Raw genomic sequence first — 19,702 nt, 5'->3', positions numbered from 1 at the left:
CCCATCTTGTGCCCTTGGTGAGGTGCTTATCAGTGTTAGGTGTGTTTGGTGGATGCTGTGATGTTGGAAAGGGCATGGAGGAAGAGTGTGGTGTGCTCTGGTCAGTTCACTCTTTAGCTTAAACAGAATCTGTCCCTGGTTGTCTTTCCTGTCTTCTGGGTCTGTTACTTTGGGGACCAACCCTCACCACTGGGAAGTATTTCTCCATTGCTTCTTTAAGACTTAATAGACCATCTTCCTCTGAAACAGGTTTTAAGATAATATCTGGAAAAAAAGTATATTATTACAGTTCTCAAAAGTGTTTTTGTCTCAGTTTCTAGGAGCCCTGTCCCTTTGCTGCTGGTTTGAAACAAGCCCTAGGCCACACTGACTAAAATGTATAACTTACGGTCATTCTTTATTTTGAGGTTTTGCAGTTTTTTAGGATCTCTTATCGCTCTTTTCTCCTTTATTCTTACCTCCTCATATAAGAAGTCATTTAAAGATCTTTCTGATTTAATTTGTTTATAAACATGCCAATTTTTTTGTTTTAAGAATGTTGTTTAAATTCTGTTTGGAATCATGGAAATACTGTCCTGAAGTTGAGCAACTGAGGAGAAATCTTACTAGAGGAAGATTTCTCACATAGAAACTTAACTTTTTACTTGTCATAGATGGTTTAGATATAATGAAAAAATAATCTTACATACCAACTTGATATTCAAAGGTAGAATTATCTTCATTATCTAGGAAAGCTTACTTTTGATGGGATGGCTAATACAGTCATTTTTTATTTACCTAGTATAATGCATGTGTTCTAGTTTGCTAGCTGCCAGAATGCAATATACCAGAAACAGAATGGCTTTTAAAAAGGAGATTTAATAGGTTGCTAGATTATAATTCTAAGGCTGAAAAAATGTCCCAGTTAAAGCAAGTCTGTCCAATCTAAGGCATCCAGGGAAGATACCTTGATTCAAGAAGGCCGATGAAGTTCGGGAATTCTCTCTCAAGTGGAAGGGCACACAGTCAGAGTTTTTCTCTCATCTGGAAAGGCACATGGTGAACAGTCAAGGTTCCTCTCTCATCTGAAAGGACACACGGCGAACACGGCATCATCTGCTAGCTTCTTCTCCTCGCTTCCTGTTTTATGAAACTCCCCGGGAGGCATTTTCCTTCATCTCCAAAGGTCACTGGCTGGTGGACTCTGCTTCTCATGGCTATGTTGTTCTGCTCTGCTCTCTCTGAATCTCCCTTTCTCCAAAAATGTTTCCTCTTTTATAGGATTCCAGTAAACTAATTAAAACCCACCCAAGTGGGTGGAGACACATCTCCCCTAATCCAGTTTAACAGCCACTCTTGATTAAATCATCTCCAGGGAGATGCTCTAATTATGGTTTCAAACATACAATACTGAATAGGGATTAGAAGAAACAGCTGCCTTTACAAAATGGGATTAGGATTAAAACATGGCTTTTCTAGGTTATTTCAAACCAGCAAAGCATGTGTGTTAGGTTGATAAATATACCAATAATCTTTCTTGCTTGTTTTCCCATTCAAATAAGGTAAATTGTTAAAACTTTAAAGTAAACTTATACAACTTTTGTAAGTCGAATTAATTTGAGTATAATTTGTTATCATCATAATAACTGTACTTTTGAAATTGTAATATAGTTATTGGTGATTAATTTAATAACTATCAATTTTTAGAAAATTCTCAAGAATGTTAAATATTGTGGTGTTTAGTGGTTTGCTTTTTCCCGCAGTGGTTTGGTAACCTGGTAACAATGAAGTGGTGGAATGATCTGTGGCTAAATGAAGGTTTTGCCACTTTCTTGGAGTTTTTCGCTTTGGAAAAAATATTCGGAGAGCTCTCCACTGTAAGTACGGTGTTCCTTAACCCTTTTTTTACTAATGCTGAGGCAAAAGTAGTCAAATCCTATTTTCTCTGTATATTCTATGCATTTGAAGTAACAGCAGTGTTTTTAGAAAGATGCAATGAAATTGATCCTTATTACTTGATCCTTATTTACTTTTTGAAATTTAACAAGTGAAAAGTACAGTATTATTTATTAATGTATTTCATTAAAAGTTGAAATTATTTAACCTTTTTACCATTAAGATGACCATTTAAAAAAATTGCTACGTTTTATATTTTATGTGTGTGGCCTTTCTGCTTGTAAGGAATTTAGATAAATTTGGAAAGCCTTTTTTATGCAGATCAACATACATAGAAAGAAAAAATTAAGACATTTTGAAGCAATGCTATTATCACTGTTTGCATTCTTATAACAATGATACATATGCTGATACAGATTAATCATTTGACTTTTTTGTGTATGAACCATATTTTCTGCCGTTTTCAAAAGATTTAGAACAATTCTGTTATAAGGAAGAATAATAATGTTGTTCATTATGTTATTTGACTCTCTGGAGATATTTCCTATTTATTCTTAGAGATATTTGGACACACTGGGCCACCATATGACATGACATATATTGAGAAAATAATTCAAACAATAGCTGGGAAAATATAAAGTTTCCTTTCAACCCTAAAATTCTATGGCTTTTTATTAAACTTCTGGAGATGTGAGTCAAGGTTGTTTCAAAACAGAAGTATTAGAGCATTCACATTGAAACTTTTGTGTAGGGCTTGTTCAGAAATTTCAAGTGGTAGGGGAAACTAATATTTAGCTAAAATACTAAGCAAGTTATTCTGAATCCATTATATGCTATTTAAGCAATGAGATATACAGTTTCACCACTTGGTGGTGCCCAGAATTTTTTAAAACTTCTAATATATATTCTGGAGGTATTTATCTGCTGAGCGCTCAAAGAATTCTTTTGGTTTAAGAGTTATGTTTTATTTAAAATAAACCTGAGTTTAAAAATCTACATATCATCTTAGTAGAAAAGTTGGACTATAACTGAGTTGAGAAATGCTTGAGTTAATTTTATTTTTTAATTTTGAGTTTCATTTTTAAAATATATATTCACCTTTTTAGGGGGTGCAAGGGTAGTTCAGTGTTAGAATTCCCACCTGTCGTGTGGGAGACCCGGATTCAATTCCTGATCCATGTACTTCTCCCCCAAAAAAGCTAGCAGAACAAGCAAACAAGAATTCAGCAATTGGTGCTGCAATAACAGGATACACATGGAAAAAAACAATGGAATGTGACCCCACCATATGACATACAAAGAAAAAAACTATACACACACACACACACACACACACACACACACACACACACGTACCTTTATAGGGTATTCAAATTGAATATCCAGATTTGGAATTTGTTGCCTTAGTAATAGGTTCTTAATTTATCCTTATGCTGTTGTTTAGGGAATGCTGTCTTTCATGTGGCCAAGTTAAAATTTTATTTTTAAATATAAGCAATATCCTGCATTTTCAAAAGCTTATATTCTGAAATTTAGTGAAATTTTCATAATGTCCTTACAAAGCAATTAGTCTCATCCATATAAAAAGTTGCTATAATTACCTTTGATACTGTTCATAATATCCTAATTTGTTTCACTTTTTACAAGTATGAAGATTTCCTCGATGCTCTGTTTAAAACCATGAAGAAAGATTCCTTGAATTCATCTCGTCCAATATCATCATCTGTTCAATCTTCAGAGCAGATTGAAGGGATGTTTGATTCTCTTTCCTATTTTAAGGTATTGTTATGCATTAAGAAGTATCTGGAGTAGTTCTCAATTAAATATATGAGCAAACTACATATATTTTGAATATTATATGAATATTAATTTCATATATTTTGAATATTAAATTTGAATAATTTCAGATGTAGCATTAGTTCTAATTAAATTTAATTTAAGGTATTTGCTTCTATTTAAGTCTTCATTTTAACTTTTTTGTGAGTTTTTCTTTCTTTCTCTGTCTCTCTCTTGAGTTCTATGACTAGTACAGTAGGCAGTTAACCAGATCTTATAGCAATGTATTTTTAAAAGTTGGTTTATTCTCCAAATCTGTAGATAGAAAATGTCCAGGAAAGCCCTAAGCAAGCCCTGGGCTATAAGAATAGTTGTCTATTCCAAAGTCAGGATTATCAAAATAACTAAGCAAACAGAGATTTTAAGAATTGAAGATTAGATTGCAGGATCCGAAACACAGACTCAAGTTTGGGAGTGAAGCAAAAATGAAACTGGAAACCAGTTAGGGTTATCAGAAGTCAGAAAACAGAATAAGGGTATCGATGTCATTTATATTTGTGTAGCTGGGAGTGAAATAGGGAATGAATCTTAACTACCTATTGGCCTTCTTATTCTGGTTATCATGTTAATTGATTAATAAATTGAATTCCTGTTTTGGACAGAGAAGAAATACACAAAGTATGGGATATAGTCTATCAAGAAGCTCATAATTTATTTGATGGATATTTATGGAGAAATATGAGAGGTAGTATATGCTAAATGAGGGGTACAGGATACTTCTGCCTGGGGTAATGGAGAAAAATATGATTTGAAATGAGTTTTAAAGAGTAATAATAGGTGAAAAGGAAGAGTAGGGTTGGGCAGAAATGGGACAATGAGATCTGCAAAGAAAAGGTTAGGAACACTGATGGATAAGGCATGTTTAGTTAGGGAGTAAACATTTGACTCCAATGGAAGCTGCATGTGGAGCAGTAGAGAAGATGGGGAAAGTAGGTGAAGCTTAGTGGTAGAAGATCCTGTATGACATAAGGAATCTGGATGTTTTTTCCATAAGTGTTTAATTTTCTAGACTACTCAAGCAAATACCATGAAATAGGTCAGGTTTAACAATAGGAATTTATTTGCTCACAGTATGAAGCTGGGAAAGAATCCAATTCAAGACATCATCAAGGCAATGCTTCCCACCTAAGGAGTATTCTGGGGCTGGCTGCAAGTGGCTTTTGGTCCTTAGTTTGTCACGTGGCAAAGCACACGATGCTTATTCTTGTCTCTCCCTTCTCTTCCTGGTCTCGTTGATTTCAGCTTCCTGCTTCCATTTGTTCTCTCTATTCATTCCATTTATAAAGGACTCCAGTAATAGGATTAAATCCCATCCTAAATGAGGTGGGTGATAGCTTAACTGAAGTAGCCTCGTCAAAAGAACCTTCCTATAATGGGTTTACACCCTTAGGAAAGGATTATACTTAAGAACGTGTTTTTCTGTGGTGCATATAACTCAAACTGCCACATTTTTCGTCTCTTCAAATACCAGCAGAGAGCCAATGTGGAGTGGAGTAAACAGAGGGGACAGTAGTAGATGAGGTCAGAGAATTTATAGGGGGGCGGGTAATTGTAAAGGTATGTAGGCCATGGTAAGGACCTTGATTTTATTCTAAGTGAAATAAAAAGCCATTTGATCAGGGAAATATCATGGTAAGACTTATTTTTAAAAATCATTTTAACCTTCAACAGCACATGGAGTCAGGATGAGAAGTTAGGGAGTTGTTGTACTAGACCAGTGGAGAGATCATGGTGGCCTGGGCTAGGGTGGTAGTAGTGAAGGTTCTGAGATAGGTTGGATTTGAATATATTTTAAAGACTAATTGAACAAAATTTACTGATGGATTAGTTGTAGAATGTGCAAGAGAAGTTAAGGATGACTTCAAAATTTTTGCCTGAACTGGAAAAATGGGGTTGCCATTTGCTTAAATGGAGAAGACTCCTGGAGGAGCAGATTTGGAGCAGGAAAAAAAAGAAAAAGCTCAATTTTTGAGTAAGTTTAAGATGTGTATTAGATATCCAAGTAAAGATACCAAGCAAGCAGTCTGGAATTTGAGCCTAGAATTTAGGGCAGAAGTCTGCTTAGATATACAGATTTGAAAATCGTTTAAACCCTTGGAGTTGATGAGATCAACTAGAAAGTAAATGTAAATAGAGAGGAAAAAACTGTCTGAGGATCAAATACCAGTGAATACCAAAATTTAGTCATTGGGAAGATGAGGAGGATCTGGCAAGAGACTGAGAGGGAAAATAAAAAGATTATTAGCAAAATCTTCTAGAGGAAGTGAGGGAAAATATGGAAATATTAAACTTCCCCACTTGGGGAGTTCCTGATATTCTCACAGTCACTGGGGACTGCCCATTTAATAGCTGAGCCCTCAATCTTGGGGCTTGCCTTTATGAAACTTATTCCTGCAAGGGAGAAGCTAAGCCTACTTATAATTAGGCCTAGGAGTCACCCTCAGAGAACCTCTTTTGTTGCTCAGATGTGGGTGGTCTCTCTCTAAGTCAACTCTGCAGGTAAAGCTCCTGTCCTCCCCTCACTACATGGAGCATGACTCCCAGGGGTGGAACTCTCCCTTCAAGGTGGGGCGTGACTCCCAGGAATGAACTTGGTCGTGGCATTGGGGGGATGGAGAAAGACTTCTTAACTGAAAATGGAAAGAGAAATAAAACAAAATAAATTTTCAGTGACTGAGAGATTTCAAATAGAGTTGAGAGGTCATTCTGGAGGTTATTCAGATACATTATAAAGATATCCCTTTTTAGTTTTTAGTGTATTAGAATAACTAGAAGGAAGTACCTGAAGCTGTTGAACTGTTGTAATCCAGTAAGTAGTCTTGATTCTTGAAGGTGATTGTAGAACTATATAGATTTTATGGCATGACCGTGTGTTGTGAAAACTTGTGACTGACACTCCCTTAATCCAGTATATGGACAGATGAGTAAGAAAATAAAGACAAAAATAAATAAATAATAGGGGACATAAGGGTATGGGATGTTTTGGGTATTATTTTTTCTTTTTCTTTTTATTATTTTTTTTGGAATAATGAAAATGTTCAAACATTGATTGTGGTGATGGATGAATACACAAGCATATGATGATACTGTGAACCATTGATTGTACACTGTGGCTGATTATATGGATATAAATGTATTTCAATAAAATTGCATTAAAAATAATTTAAAATCACTTGGGCTCACAATAATGCACTACCATCATCTCTGTCCATTTCCCAGTATTTAAGTACAACCTAAATAAATATTTTTTACATATTAAGTAACTACTCCTCATTCTTTAGCTTCATTTTATTACCAGGAGTTAATAATAGAGGGATTTATGGGGGAAAATGTACCTATTACAATCTGTGAACTAATAGTTAACAGTAATTTTTTAATATTCTTTCATTAACACCAACAAATGGACTACACTGATACTGTTGGTCAGTAATCGGAGGGGAAAGGAGTATGGGAGGGTTTGGATTATCTTTATTTTTATTTCTTTTCTGGAGTAATGAAAATGTTCTAAAATTGATCATGGGGTTATATATGTGCAACTGTATGATGATACTGTGAGCCAGTGATTGTACACTTTGGATGGTTTCCTTTGATGTGGAAATATCTCAGTAAAACTGAAAAAAAAAAAGAGAGAGAGAGAGAGAGAATGAGAGGGAAGGCCAGTGATAGGGAAAATCAAGAGTGATGTCCAGAGGCCAAATGAAGAAAGAGTTTCAGGGTGAAGGACTAGTCAAGTCATTTCAAATGCTTCTGATAGGTTGATTAGATAAGCCTGAGAATTGACATTGGTTTGGTACTGTGAAGGTTATCCACAGCCTTGATAGGTGCATTTCCAGTAAGAGTGATGGTTAGAAGTAGCCTCAAGAGAAATGGAAGGAGAGCAAATGGAGATAGCAGATGCAGACAATTCTTTTGAGAATTTTTACTACAAAGGGAGTACAAGAAATAGAGTAATAACTATAGAAGGTATGGAGTTAAGGGAAAGTGCCTTTTCTTTATGTTTAAAATGAAGAATTTTATATCATTTTTGTTTGCTAATGGGAAAGAGAAAGTTTGTGATGCAGGGGAGAACATGGACTGTTGAGAAAAGAATGAGTGCTTCAATTTATAGAACAGTTTATAGAAAAAGTACCTATGAAGCATGATATAAAAATAATTGTGTAATAGATATTAAATTCAGTTATGTGTGTCTGATAGTCTTGATAGCATTCTGGCATTTTTATCAGAAATTAAATTCATTCTAAAATTGATTGCTTAGTGTATAGTACGCATTTTTCAGTTATTGGAGTTGAGCTTTTCAACTTTTCCCTCAACTAGCATTCAGTTAAAGAGGAAAATAAATCTATAGCACATGCAAAAAGTGATTTAAAAAAAAGTGCCATTGAAGTTAATGTGATTTCTATGTTGATTCAGGGAAGTCCTCAGAGAGGAAACCCTTGTTTCAAGATTGGGGATGATGACATGCTTGAGTGACTATAGAATGTAACAATAATTGTTACGTGCCCAATTCTGTAGTATCAGTGTATGCTTGCTTCCCTGTACATTCATTATTCAGAAAGATATTTGAAGTAATTCTGCAGGAAGAGAGACCCTGGTTACTTCAACAACACAAAGTACTAAAATTGAAGCAAAATGACTACCTAGCAGACAGACTTTGAGAACTCTGCTAATTTTATTGTGTCTCTGGCAGTGCTGATCAATTCAGCTGGTGCCTGTAGGCATTGAGAATGTGAAGGAGAATGCCACAGACAATTTGATCTATTAAAAATATATTTATCGGGTGTACGGGTGGTTAGGCGGTAGAATGCTTGCTTTCCATGCGGGAGACCTGGATTCGATTCCCGGTGCATTCACCAAAACATTAATTAATTAATTAAAAATGTATATTTATAAACACTTAGCTTTTGAAGGCATAGAGTAACATTGTAGCAGTGAGTATACTGAAAGGCCACACTAAATAGCTCATGGTAATGCACAAGGCAATCTATTTGATTAGTTCTTTTTAAAATCACTTAAAATAATTAAAAGGCAGTGTAAACACACAGTCCACAATTGGTTATATGATATAAATAATAGTGTATGATAACAGAATTCTACATATGAAAGTTTATATTTACAATGATTGTATTTTGAATTTTCAATTCTTGGTTCTGTAATCTATGGTGTTATATTATATCCTCCTTTTCTTTTTTTTGGAATAGGGAGCTTCCCTCTTGTTGATGCTGAAAACTTATCTTAGTGAAGATGTATTTCAACATGCTATTATTCTTTACCTGCATAATCATAGTTATGCCTCCATTCAAAGTGATGATCTGTGGGATAGTTTTAATGAGGTAAGCAACCGGGATATTTTACCTAGTTCTTAAAGTAAGACGAGACAAGTTCTTTTATTTATATTTTTATCAAATATGTACACAGTCCTGTGATACTGAGGAGAGAGGGAGATGAGCTTAGTGTTTACTCTATCTGAATAGAGCACTGAATTGGAACTTCTGGAAACTCCCTCTGGGCCAGAGTTATCATGGCCCAGGATAAACTGGCACGTACAGTTGCCTGGTGGATTTGCCCTCCCACCACCCCTGGCACCTGCTCCTCTTCAGCCAGTGCTCCTAAGTTGAAGTTGTTTCCCCTTCAGCTTTCTATTTTTGTTCCCTAGTTTATCTGACAACATAACTCAGGGATGTGTGCCAATGGGAAACCTAAGGGACGTCGTTTAAAATTTCCTGAGAGAGAATACAGAATAACTCAAGCTTAATGCTAGACCCTGACATTTATTTCCTTATAGAGCCTTTAAAATAGAATCAGTATTCATGTATCTGTCTGGAAGAAGGGTCAGACAGCCTCTCAGGTTTACCTTTAAACCTGAAACTTGATAAAGTATGGCATTCTGCCCTAGGGTCCTCCTTCATGCTCCCCTTCTTTTACCTGGTTCCTCTAGTTTCTGCCTTTAGCACCTAACTCCTTTCTTTTTAATTCAGACCAGCTGCTGACTTGCCTGGAGAACCGTGGTTTTGCTACCTGTTTACTCTGAAATAATAAAAAATGTATCTGACTTAACTTGAAAAAGCTTTCACTTTTTGTAGATCATCCTAATACTGTCATGAGGAAGGCTGAAAATATGACTGTTCCTGTTATCTGTTACTGCAAAACAGCCTACTCCAAAACTTAATGGCTGAAAAGAACAGTTGTTTACTTAGCTCATTTGGAAAGGGCTCCATGGGGAAGGCTTATCTCTCCCCCATGAAGGATTTAAGCTGAGATAACTTGACTAGGGGCTGGAGGATGAACTGCCAAGTTGGCTCCCTCACTTAGCTAGCAGGGTGGCACTGGCTGTCCACTTGGGATTCTCCTGGGGCTGCTGCTATTTTCTTACAGCATGATGACTAGGTCCCAAGAGCAAACATCCTAAAAAATGTGAAGTGAAAACCTCCAGTTTCTTGAAATATGAGTCCAGAAACTTGGCATAGTAGCATTTGCATTGTATGCCGTTGGTCATGCTTTCACAAAGCCAAAATACAGGGAGAAGGGACAAACACCTCTGCTTCTCAGTGGAAGGAGCATTAAAGAATCTTGAGACCATTTTTTAAAACTGCTATGGGATAAGGTAACTAAATATCCAATAAACTTAGTGACTTGTCAAGATCACTTCAGTAGACAAACCTTTTGAGGTATCTGCTTAACTCATTACCACCTTCTCTGTAATGTGCTACTTACCTCTGAGGGTGGCCTCTGAAAGTTCATGATGTATGAAACTAGGCGCCATGGGATTTCCATATTCTGTGTAAATGGTGCCCCCGGAGCTTTGCAGTGCTGCCAAATTCCTCCTGGGAATTTGGAATTAGAGTTACAGACAGACGAGGACATTAATTGGCAAGGGTTTATATTTCTTAAGTACTGTTTTGGGGTCAGAGAATGTAGGATCCAATGCAGGAGATACCACTGGCATCATTTGGCTTTGAGGAAGGTGTTTATTTTCTCTGTGCCTCATCCTCCTGTAAATGAGGAGAATGAAGGTACTTTTGATGTCTTGTCTCCAGGCATTTTGATACCTATCTTGGTATTGCCAGAGAATTGAGAATATAGTGGGAAGTGGCTTACTGTCTTAGTTTCCAAGAGCTGCCATAAAGAAGTGCTACAAACTGGGTAGCTTCAAACAACAGAAATTTATTGATGCATGATTCTGGAGGCTAGAAGTCTGAAATCAAGGTGTTGGCAAGGGCATACTCCCTTTCTATCCATAGGGAATAATCTGTCACAGGCCTCTTCCTGGCTTCTGGTGGATGGCTTGGCAGCAATCCACAGCATCCTTTGCCTCAGTCATCACCTGGTATTCTCCCTCTTGTCTGTCTTTCTGGGTCCAAATTTCTTCCTATAAGGTCACTGAGTCATACTGAATTAAGGGCTCACTCTACTGCAGTACGGCCTCATTTTAACTTGCCTAATTCTATTTGTAGCAGTCCTTTTTCCAAATGAAATCCCGTTCTGAGGTCCTGGGAACTAGGACTTGGAAACAGGGGACGCAATTCAATCAATAATTTGTTTCTGTCACTGCCCTTGGTTATCACTTAGTTCTAGTCCAGGTTGCTTTCCTTTTAGCAGACTACTTGTAACCTTTACCTGGATTAGAGATATAGATGTAACTCAGAGCATTCATGCCTTTGTTTAATAGTAACACTAAATACAATCTTCATAGATGTATCAGGGAGAGAGGGAAGGATAGAAATAAATTAAAATATTTAAATTTTTATCTTTAAGTACAATTTATTCTTTCTTCATAGGTCACAAACCAAACGCTAGATGTAAAGAAAATTATGAAAACCTGGACCCTGCAGAAGGGACTTCCTTTAGTGACTGTTCAGCGAAAAGGGAAGGAACTTTTTGTACAACAAGAGAAATTCTTATTAAATATAAAACCTGAAATTCAGCCTTCAGATATAAGGTACATGCCCTCTTTCTCTCCTCATGGTCTCTTTTATACCCTCAGATGGAAGTATTTTTAATATTTTGTTATCATAGGCTCTTATGAAATGAACTGAGATTATCCCTTTCTGATTATAACTTAAAAATTTCAACCCCTTCCCAAAAAACAGACCCTAGAAATCGTACCTGGCAGAGTACTGAAATGAGTAATAATCTTACAGTATTTTCTTTTTACAGCCACCTGTGGCATATTCCACTGTCCTATATCACTGGTGGAAGAAATAATTCAAAATATCCATTGGTATCATTACTGGACAAGAAATCAGGTATTGACTATAATTAACACTTTACCGATAAGAGATTAGGAACAGTAAATTAAAAAATAAAAACGTTTGACCAAAGATCAAAAAGGGGACTACACTTTCCAGTATGCACACTTTCTAGGGTGGTGCACATACGTAAGATGTGACTAAAGTGTGATTAATGTACAAAATTAGTCTTTCTTTAGTTGTATGAAATAAAGTATAAAATGTTGCAAGGAATGTGCTTGCAGCCCTGGCAGAAAATAATAAATGCTGAATTCTTATATCCTAATAAATATTTTATGTTACAAAGCAAGAAATAGAAATAGACAATTTCTTAAAATATGCTCTGCTGTGACTACCTTCTAGGAGTAGGCTGGGGCAACTGCATTTTAGAAAGCACCTGTTTTAATTTGTAAGCTGTCAGAATGCAATATACCAGAAACAGAATGACTGTTAAAAAGGGAATTTATTAAGTTGCAAAAATGTCCAAATAAAAGCATCGAGGGAAAGATACCTTAACTGCAAAGAAAAGGCCTATGAAGTTGGGGGGTTTTCTCTCAGCTGGGAGGGCACATGGCAACATCTAGCTTTCTCTCATTTCATAAGGCTTCCCCCAGGGGCATTTTCCTTCTGTTCCAAAGGTCTCTAGCTGCATGGGCTCCGTTGGTTCTGGTGGCTCTAAAGCTTTTTCCAAAAAGATTCCCATTAAATGGCTCCAGTAAGCAACCCCACCTTAAATAGGTAGAGGCACACTTCCATGGAAACCATCTAATCAAAAGTTACCATACACAATTGGGTGGGTCACACCTCCATGGAAATAATCAAAAAGATCCTACCCAGCAATATTGAATGAGGATTAGAGGATGCAACTTTTCTGGGTTACACAATAGATTCAAACCAACACAGCACACTATGATGGTAGCACATTATCATGTATATTAGTTACAGGGCTAAATCATGTGTGTGGTAGTAGTTGAAAGGGAAAGTTTAGGGTCGTGAATATCACTGGAAGGAAAGCTAAAGGATGAAACAAGGGGTTGTGTAACATCCTGAACACTGTTGTAGATGATGCAGGTGATTGATAGTACAAGTTCCGTTCTTCCATGAATTAGAGCAAATATATGTCACAACTACAGGGGGTTGGTGATAGGGTGGTATGTGGGGGAAAAATGCACCTAATGCAAACCATAGGCTGTAGTTAACAGTAATAACATAATGTTCTTCCATCATTTGTAACAGAGATACCACACCAAAGCTAAGTGTCATTAATAGGGGGCTTTAAGGAGCTTGGGCTTTTTCTTTTTGTAGTCATGAAAGTGTTCTAAAATTGATTGTGGCAATATGAGCACAGCTCTGTGATTATACCAAGAGCCATTTAATTGTATGCTTTGAGTGGAATGTATGGTACATAAATAAAACTTCAAAAAATTTTTTTTAATTAAAAACACTCTAGGTGATTCTTACGCATAATGAAAGTTGTGATTCATGACCTAGATTTATATAGTAAATATAATTATAAAATGTCCTGCAGACATAGTATATATTCTTTGGTAATAAGAAAATGGGACAAGAAATTATGCTAGCAAGGAAGAAGAGGAGTAATAAAATATAAAGGTGGTATGAGCTGATCCCCAGGGAATCTATAAAAAGCAATTGAAATGTAGATTCTGACCACTGTTAAATACCACCATGCATATCACACCATGCATCCTCTTAATTTACAGCCTGAAAGAATAAAGGCTCTTGGGTTCTGTAGGAACCATTAGTTGTGCTTTAGAGATTTATGGGAAAAGGAAAATTTTCTTATTTAAATTTGAATCTAGTGTTCAAGCCCATATTTATGAGAAGGGAGTGTAGCTTAATGTTCAAGAGAATGGACTTTGGAGACAGATTGCCTGATTCAATTCTTGGCTCCACCATTCTCCACCATTTGTCAGTTGTATGAGTTAGGTTAAGTTATATAACCTCTCTGCACCTCTTTCTCTCAGCCAAGGAATGAAGGTAGTAATTATATGTACTTTATAAGATGTTGTGAGGATTAAATGAGCTAAATTTATATTAAGTGCCAGAACAGTGCCTGGCATGTATAACAGCTTTGTTATAAATGTAAACTACTTTTATTAATGTTGTTTTTGAAAAAAATGAATCTTTAAACATAGTATATCCACATTTCATAAAATTTGAAAAATGGACAACAAATAAATCTTACCACACTGTTAGAATTGTTCCCATGATTCTTTCCAGTCTTTTTTTTAACCTTTAACCTTTCTCTGACCATTAGACACTTGATCCCCTATTTGTCTTTATAAAAACACCTTAATAAAAAGTAGAGTTGTTGTAGTTTGCTAGCTGCCAGAATACGATATACCAGAAACAGAACAGCTTTTAAAGGGGCAAATTTATTAAGTTGCGGATTTGCAGTTCTAAGGCCGAGTAATTGTCCAAATTAAAAGCAAGTTTATAGGAATGTCCAATCTAAGGCATACAGTGAAAGATACCTTGGTTCAAGAAGGCTGATGACTTTCAGGCTTTCTCTCTCAACTGGAAAGGCACATGAGGAACATGGCGACATCTGCTAGCTTTCTCTCCAGGCTTCTTGTTTCATGAAGCTCCCCCAGGGGCGTTTTCCTTCTTCATCTCCAACTCTGGCTACTTGGGCTCTGTTGGTTCTCGTGGCTCTGTTGTGGCTCTCTGACTCTCCAAAATGCTTCCTTTTTTTAAAGGATTTCAGTAAACTAATCTGTACCCACCTGGAAAGGGTAGAGTCACATGTCCCTCTAAGCAAAGTTAATACCCACAATGGGCACATCACATCTCTGTGGAGGTATTCCAATTACGTTTCCAACCTATAGTGCTGAATGGGGATTAAATGAAATGGCTTCCTCCAAGATGGGATCAGAATTAAAACATGTCTTTTCAAGGACACATAATCCTTTCAATCCAGCGCAAGAGTCGTGAAGGTTTTTCCAGTATATAAGTTTTTTCTTAATACTTCTCCAAAATAAAATTGCTGTTACCTTTTGTGATTTGATACATATTATTAATTTAACCTTCTATGTGTGGTAAAGGTTAATTATAACACCTCAATATATGAGCATGTCGGTTTCATTGTACTCTACCAGAATATGGAGTGTTATTACAACATTAATCCCATTATTTTATTTATTTTTTATTTATTTTTTTACATGGGCAGGCACCGGGAATCAAACCCGGGTCCTCTGGCATGGCAGGCAGGCATCCTTGCCTGCTGAGCCACCATGGCCCGCCCTAATCCCATTATTTTAAAACCTTAGGAAGAGTTGTTGATGTCATCACATCTTTTGGTAATGTGGCTTATTTGGATGTGCAAAGAAATGCTGCCTTCTTTGATAAAAACAAAATGTAAAACTTTAAGTGGGTCCTTGAAGGATCATCTCTGGCCTTAACAGAGTACAAGTAATCTAAAACAAGGCTGAAACATCCAAATGGGACCAAAAAGAAAATTTTGCACACCTCCTCCTGAGAGTGTATTAATTTCTGGTGGTATTAGAAATAATTGGATAGTGTGTTCTGCTTTCATAATACCTTCATCCTTTAGCTCATTTTGTATGTTAGTTTGTTAAACTCTTTGAGATTTACACCCCATAGTCTAGCTCATATTTTTCTGCTCTGGCCTTTTCTTTCTAAGCCCTTATCTGGCACTCTGTGCATCAGCTGCACAAAAGTTCTTTAAACAACTCAAACATGCCTCTTGTCTCTGGGCCTTTACATTTATTTCTTCTTCTAGAAGAACACCCCTGCCTTCCCTTGGTTTATTCATAGTCGTTGTTTAGATCTGAGCCTATTCATATCTTGATCTAGGAAGCCTTCCCTCACCCCAGATCTCATTGAATGCCCTACTTCATTTACATAACACTTTCTCCTTTCCCAGCCGTAATAAAAAGTAAAGTTTCACTTAAGTCTGTCTACTATTAGATATATCGGCCATTGAGGGTAAGGATCATTACTAAGAATCACTTTTGTAACCTTAGCACTCATAAGGATACATACATTTATTGAATGAATGAATTGTAGTCTACATAAAGTGATTCGATTTCAAATCTTACAATAGAATGGTTTAGGAAAAGAGCATTTAAAGCCTTATGAAATGTTATCTTCTCTTCCCTTTATATGAAAAATTCTTATTAGTAAAGAGGAATATAAAAGATGTAGTATAATATAATTCATTTAATCCAGAGCTGGAACTGGGCCTCTTCTCATTTGTGTCATTTTTAGAGTCCACACTGAAAATGTTCTGCCCTCCCAAGAAGTGTTTGACCCTGAGGATAGCTGGGTCGTCTTGATTCCTAATGCTCCATTTAGAATCACTCTTATTTTAATTGCATTTCTGTTTTTTTCTATTCTCAAAAGAAATGAAGCAGGATAACTTCAGGCTTATTTTATGCCAAATGACTTCAAAACAATGCTATTAACTTGGTGGTTTTAAATTTAAACCTGTTGAAAATTTTCATGTGTTCCAATTCCAGGGTTGCCAGGTTAGTCCATTAGTTCATTCATACACAGGAGTTATAGTTGGTCAGTATCTTTGTCGCTTTCCGCCTGCTGCATAGTAAGGAAATTTGGCCTTCGCAAAAGGTCTAGCCTTTGTCCTGGCTCCTGGAGGGATAACCTGAAAATCTATGGAGTTTCCTATGATACAAGTATCTTTTGTTATTCATAGTGGCCCTGGACCCTACCTGATAGTTGACATGCTAACGATATTACTGGGAGGGCCAACCACCTGATTGTCTTAGAGTTGAGCAGCTGACCATACCAAAAAGCCAGTCATGTGAGGAGAGAGAGTTGGGCTTTGAGCCACTCCAGATCAGCCCAGACTCTCCCCCTCCAGGAGAGCAAGTTCAACCGCAACCATGTGGGCCTGTATAATAAGAGTCATGCCTGCACGGTGGAACCCATGTGAATTCTCATACATTCGTGTGCCGGGAGGGTGACATTCTGACTCCTTATGGAGGGCATGAAAACTTGGAAGCTTGCATTTGAGACCTTCCCATTTTTGGCTTCTCATTTGTTTCCTTGTCACTATAATAAAACTATAATCATAAGTATAATGCTTTCCTGAGTCATTAGAGCAAATTACGAAACCAAAGGGGTTGGTGGAAATCCACGATTTCTAGCCAGTTGGTGAAGTTGTCAGTGGCCTGGGCTCCCAAGTCCGAGGCCAGTAGAGGATTGCCCCTGCCTGTGGAGTGTGTCTTAACTCCAGGTAGATTCTGCATTGAGTTGATATACACTGCAGTCATTTGCAGTTGATGTCAGAAGTTTTTGCAGTCTTTATACCCATACGCGTGAATTTTGAACTGTTAATATTTGTTGTACATAAGAAGGGCTAAAGGTACATTTTTCCAGCCTACATATTGAGGAAATTATATTTTTTCAAAGTCGTCTTATCTCCCTTTCTCCCTTTCCTTCTTATCTAGATCTTAACATTCAAGCTTTTTCACTGTAGAAAACTTTTAGATTAACTATAACTCAAAACATTCATGTTTCTGAAAGGATATCACTGTGCCAGAAATATTCCTCTGAAACCAAAGGACATGTTCAAGTGAACGATAATTGGAGAATAAGGAAGGGCATGTGATTAAAATATTTCCAGTGTGCCGTTCTCAGTTTTTGCCTTATTCCCCCCTAATAAAATAAAGAAGAAAAGGGTATTAGAGAAAGGAATGCTTTTGTAAATGAGGGGAAGTAATTCAACTACAGGTATCATTCTGGCGCTCTGGAGCTAAGTGGGCAGGAAATTTTGTAACTCTTTAGTAAAAATCATGTTTTTGTTTCTGTACCTCAATATTTTTATAAAGAAATAGTTGGCTTTCATAACTCATTGACAAATATTTTTTTGAAAAGGGGCATTAGATTACTTCATCTGGATTTCTGCCATTTAAGATTGGAGTTGTTCACTTTTTTTTTAACTACTCAGTGGACCATGAAAATTGAACTGTTAATCTGTTTAAAACATGAAAACAGCCTCATCCACATTTGAGCTGCAGGGTGTAGTTACCTCTGTTATATACAAAGACATTATTTTTGGACACCTATGGTTTCAATTCCTCCTTTCTGGATAATTCTGAAGACCTGAAAGAAATTTACTTGTTAATTCTATAAATGGTAACTTTTTTCTCTTTGTGTTTTCGGCTGCCTTACTTTATATTTTGTCATCTGGATGCCAGTAATCATTTCAAGTACATTCCCAGCTGCATTCCTCCTCTCTTGACTTGGCTAAGTTTACAACCTGGCAAGTTGCTTCTCCACCCAAGGAGTTTGTATTTCAGTGTTTTCCCACATCAATCCATTAAAACAGTTGCCGTGTTTTTCATTTCTTGTCTCCATTTTGAGGCAAGGGAGATTTGAGGCCCTATCGCCCTTCTCCCCAAAGTCCTGCTCTATAGGAGAGCGAGTTTGGTGAACTGGAGAGTATGGATTTTTTTCAGATTAGCCGATGATAAAGTTAATTGTATTAATCATAGGTTTGTTAAAAATGGCTCCAACTTGAAACAGCTACTGTTACTATTACGAGTATTCCTTAGAACTATATCTACTCTTGAAAATGAAATATACCCTACTTAATCTAATTGATCTTTCCTGTCTGTTGCTATATCAGCAATAGTCACAACAGAAATTAGTGTGGAGTTTTTAAGTGAAGAAGACTGATTAACTGACATGTCCTATTAAAACGTGATCATAATGTAAGCCTTTTCCATCTTAAAAATATTCTGCTTCAGTAGAAAGAACTAAGACATTAAGAAAATTCTGTAAATTTGAATTTATTCATGCTTTTGAAGTTAATAAATAACAGGCTTCACATACTGATTTGTATATAATCCTTGGGTTTACAGTATGCTTCTAAAGCATTTTATATATTGATACCTTTGCTATAGAATTATAATACTGTAAATTTAAAACAGCCTAAATGTTTCAAAATAGGAGATTGGTTAAAGTGTGATATATCTTGAAATGTAGTAGCATATAGATATTTCAACACTGCTTATGAATCAGACAATAGAAAAAGTCCAATAACTGAAAAGGCAAGGTGAAAATAAATGTATATAGATCCACTGTATAAAATATTCCAATTAAAATGTGTTTAGGAAAACACTGGGCAGGAAAGACACCCCAAATGCTATCATTGGCTGAATTTAGATTATTTTTATCTGTGCTCTTCTTTCTCTTTTGATTTTTTTTTTCACATGGGCAGGTACCAGGAATCGAAACCGGGTCTCCAGCATGGCAGGCGAGAACTCTGCCTGCTGAGCCACCATGTCCTGCCTTCTTGTTTAATTTTAAAATTTAGTACTCATTACTTTCAAATGGAAAAACAAATTTACTTCATAAACATCTAGAAACCTTATTTAGATTTTATTTGCATCTGTTTACCCTACGAAGTTATTATTTTTTCATTCATTAATTCAACAAACAGTTTTTGAGCCACCTGCAAGGTTTATTGTGCTGTGGGTTAAGTGGACAAAACAGTAAGCGCATGGAACGTATATTTTAAAAATGATAAACTCAGAATGCTAAGAAGCAGCTCTTAATTATTATATTAAATCCACATCCTTTTCTTGATTAGTAATTTTAAGGATTTAAACAATTCATACATTTATTTAATATTCATTTATCTTCTCATTTATACAGTAGGTTAATTGAAATTATTCCATAGGAATTTTTAACAATTCTGTCAGTGTTTATATATATATATATATATATATATATATATATATAAAATGGTAGGAGAC

General features: G+C 36.2%; 1 protein-coding gene across 2 annotated transcripts in view; it reads left to right on the top strand.

Annotated features, from left to right (window-relative positions):
* LNPEP (leucyl and cystinyl aminopeptidase) overlaps positions 1–19,702 on the top strand; it is a 120,110-nt gene that overhangs the window by 75,899 nt on the left and 24,509 nt on the right. For both annotated transcript variants that reach the window (XM_077139083.1, XM_077139084.1), the window contains exons 7-11: positions 1,743–1,856; positions 3,523–3,654; positions 8,910–9,041; positions 11,487–11,647; positions 11,866–11,954. In XM_077139083.1, coding sequence (XP_076995198.1) covers positions 1,743–1,856; positions 3,523–3,654; positions 8,910–9,041; positions 11,487–11,647; positions 11,866–11,954 — 628 coding nt within the window. The remainder of the gene's footprint in view (positions 1–1,742; positions 1,857–3,522; positions 3,655–8,909; positions 9,042–11,486; positions 11,648–11,865; positions 11,955–19,702) is intronic.

The sequence above is a fragment of the Tamandua tetradactyla genome, chromosome 21 (genome assembly GCF_023851605.1).
Source record: "Tamandua tetradactyla isolate mTamTet1 chromosome 21, mTamTet1.pri, whole genome shotgun sequence".
In the NCBI taxonomy this organism is placed as follows: Eukaryota; Metazoa; Chordata; class Mammalia; order Pilosa; family Myrmecophagidae; genus Tamandua; species Tamandua tetradactyla.
This window is presented reverse-complemented; position numbering and strand designations above follow the sequence as displayed.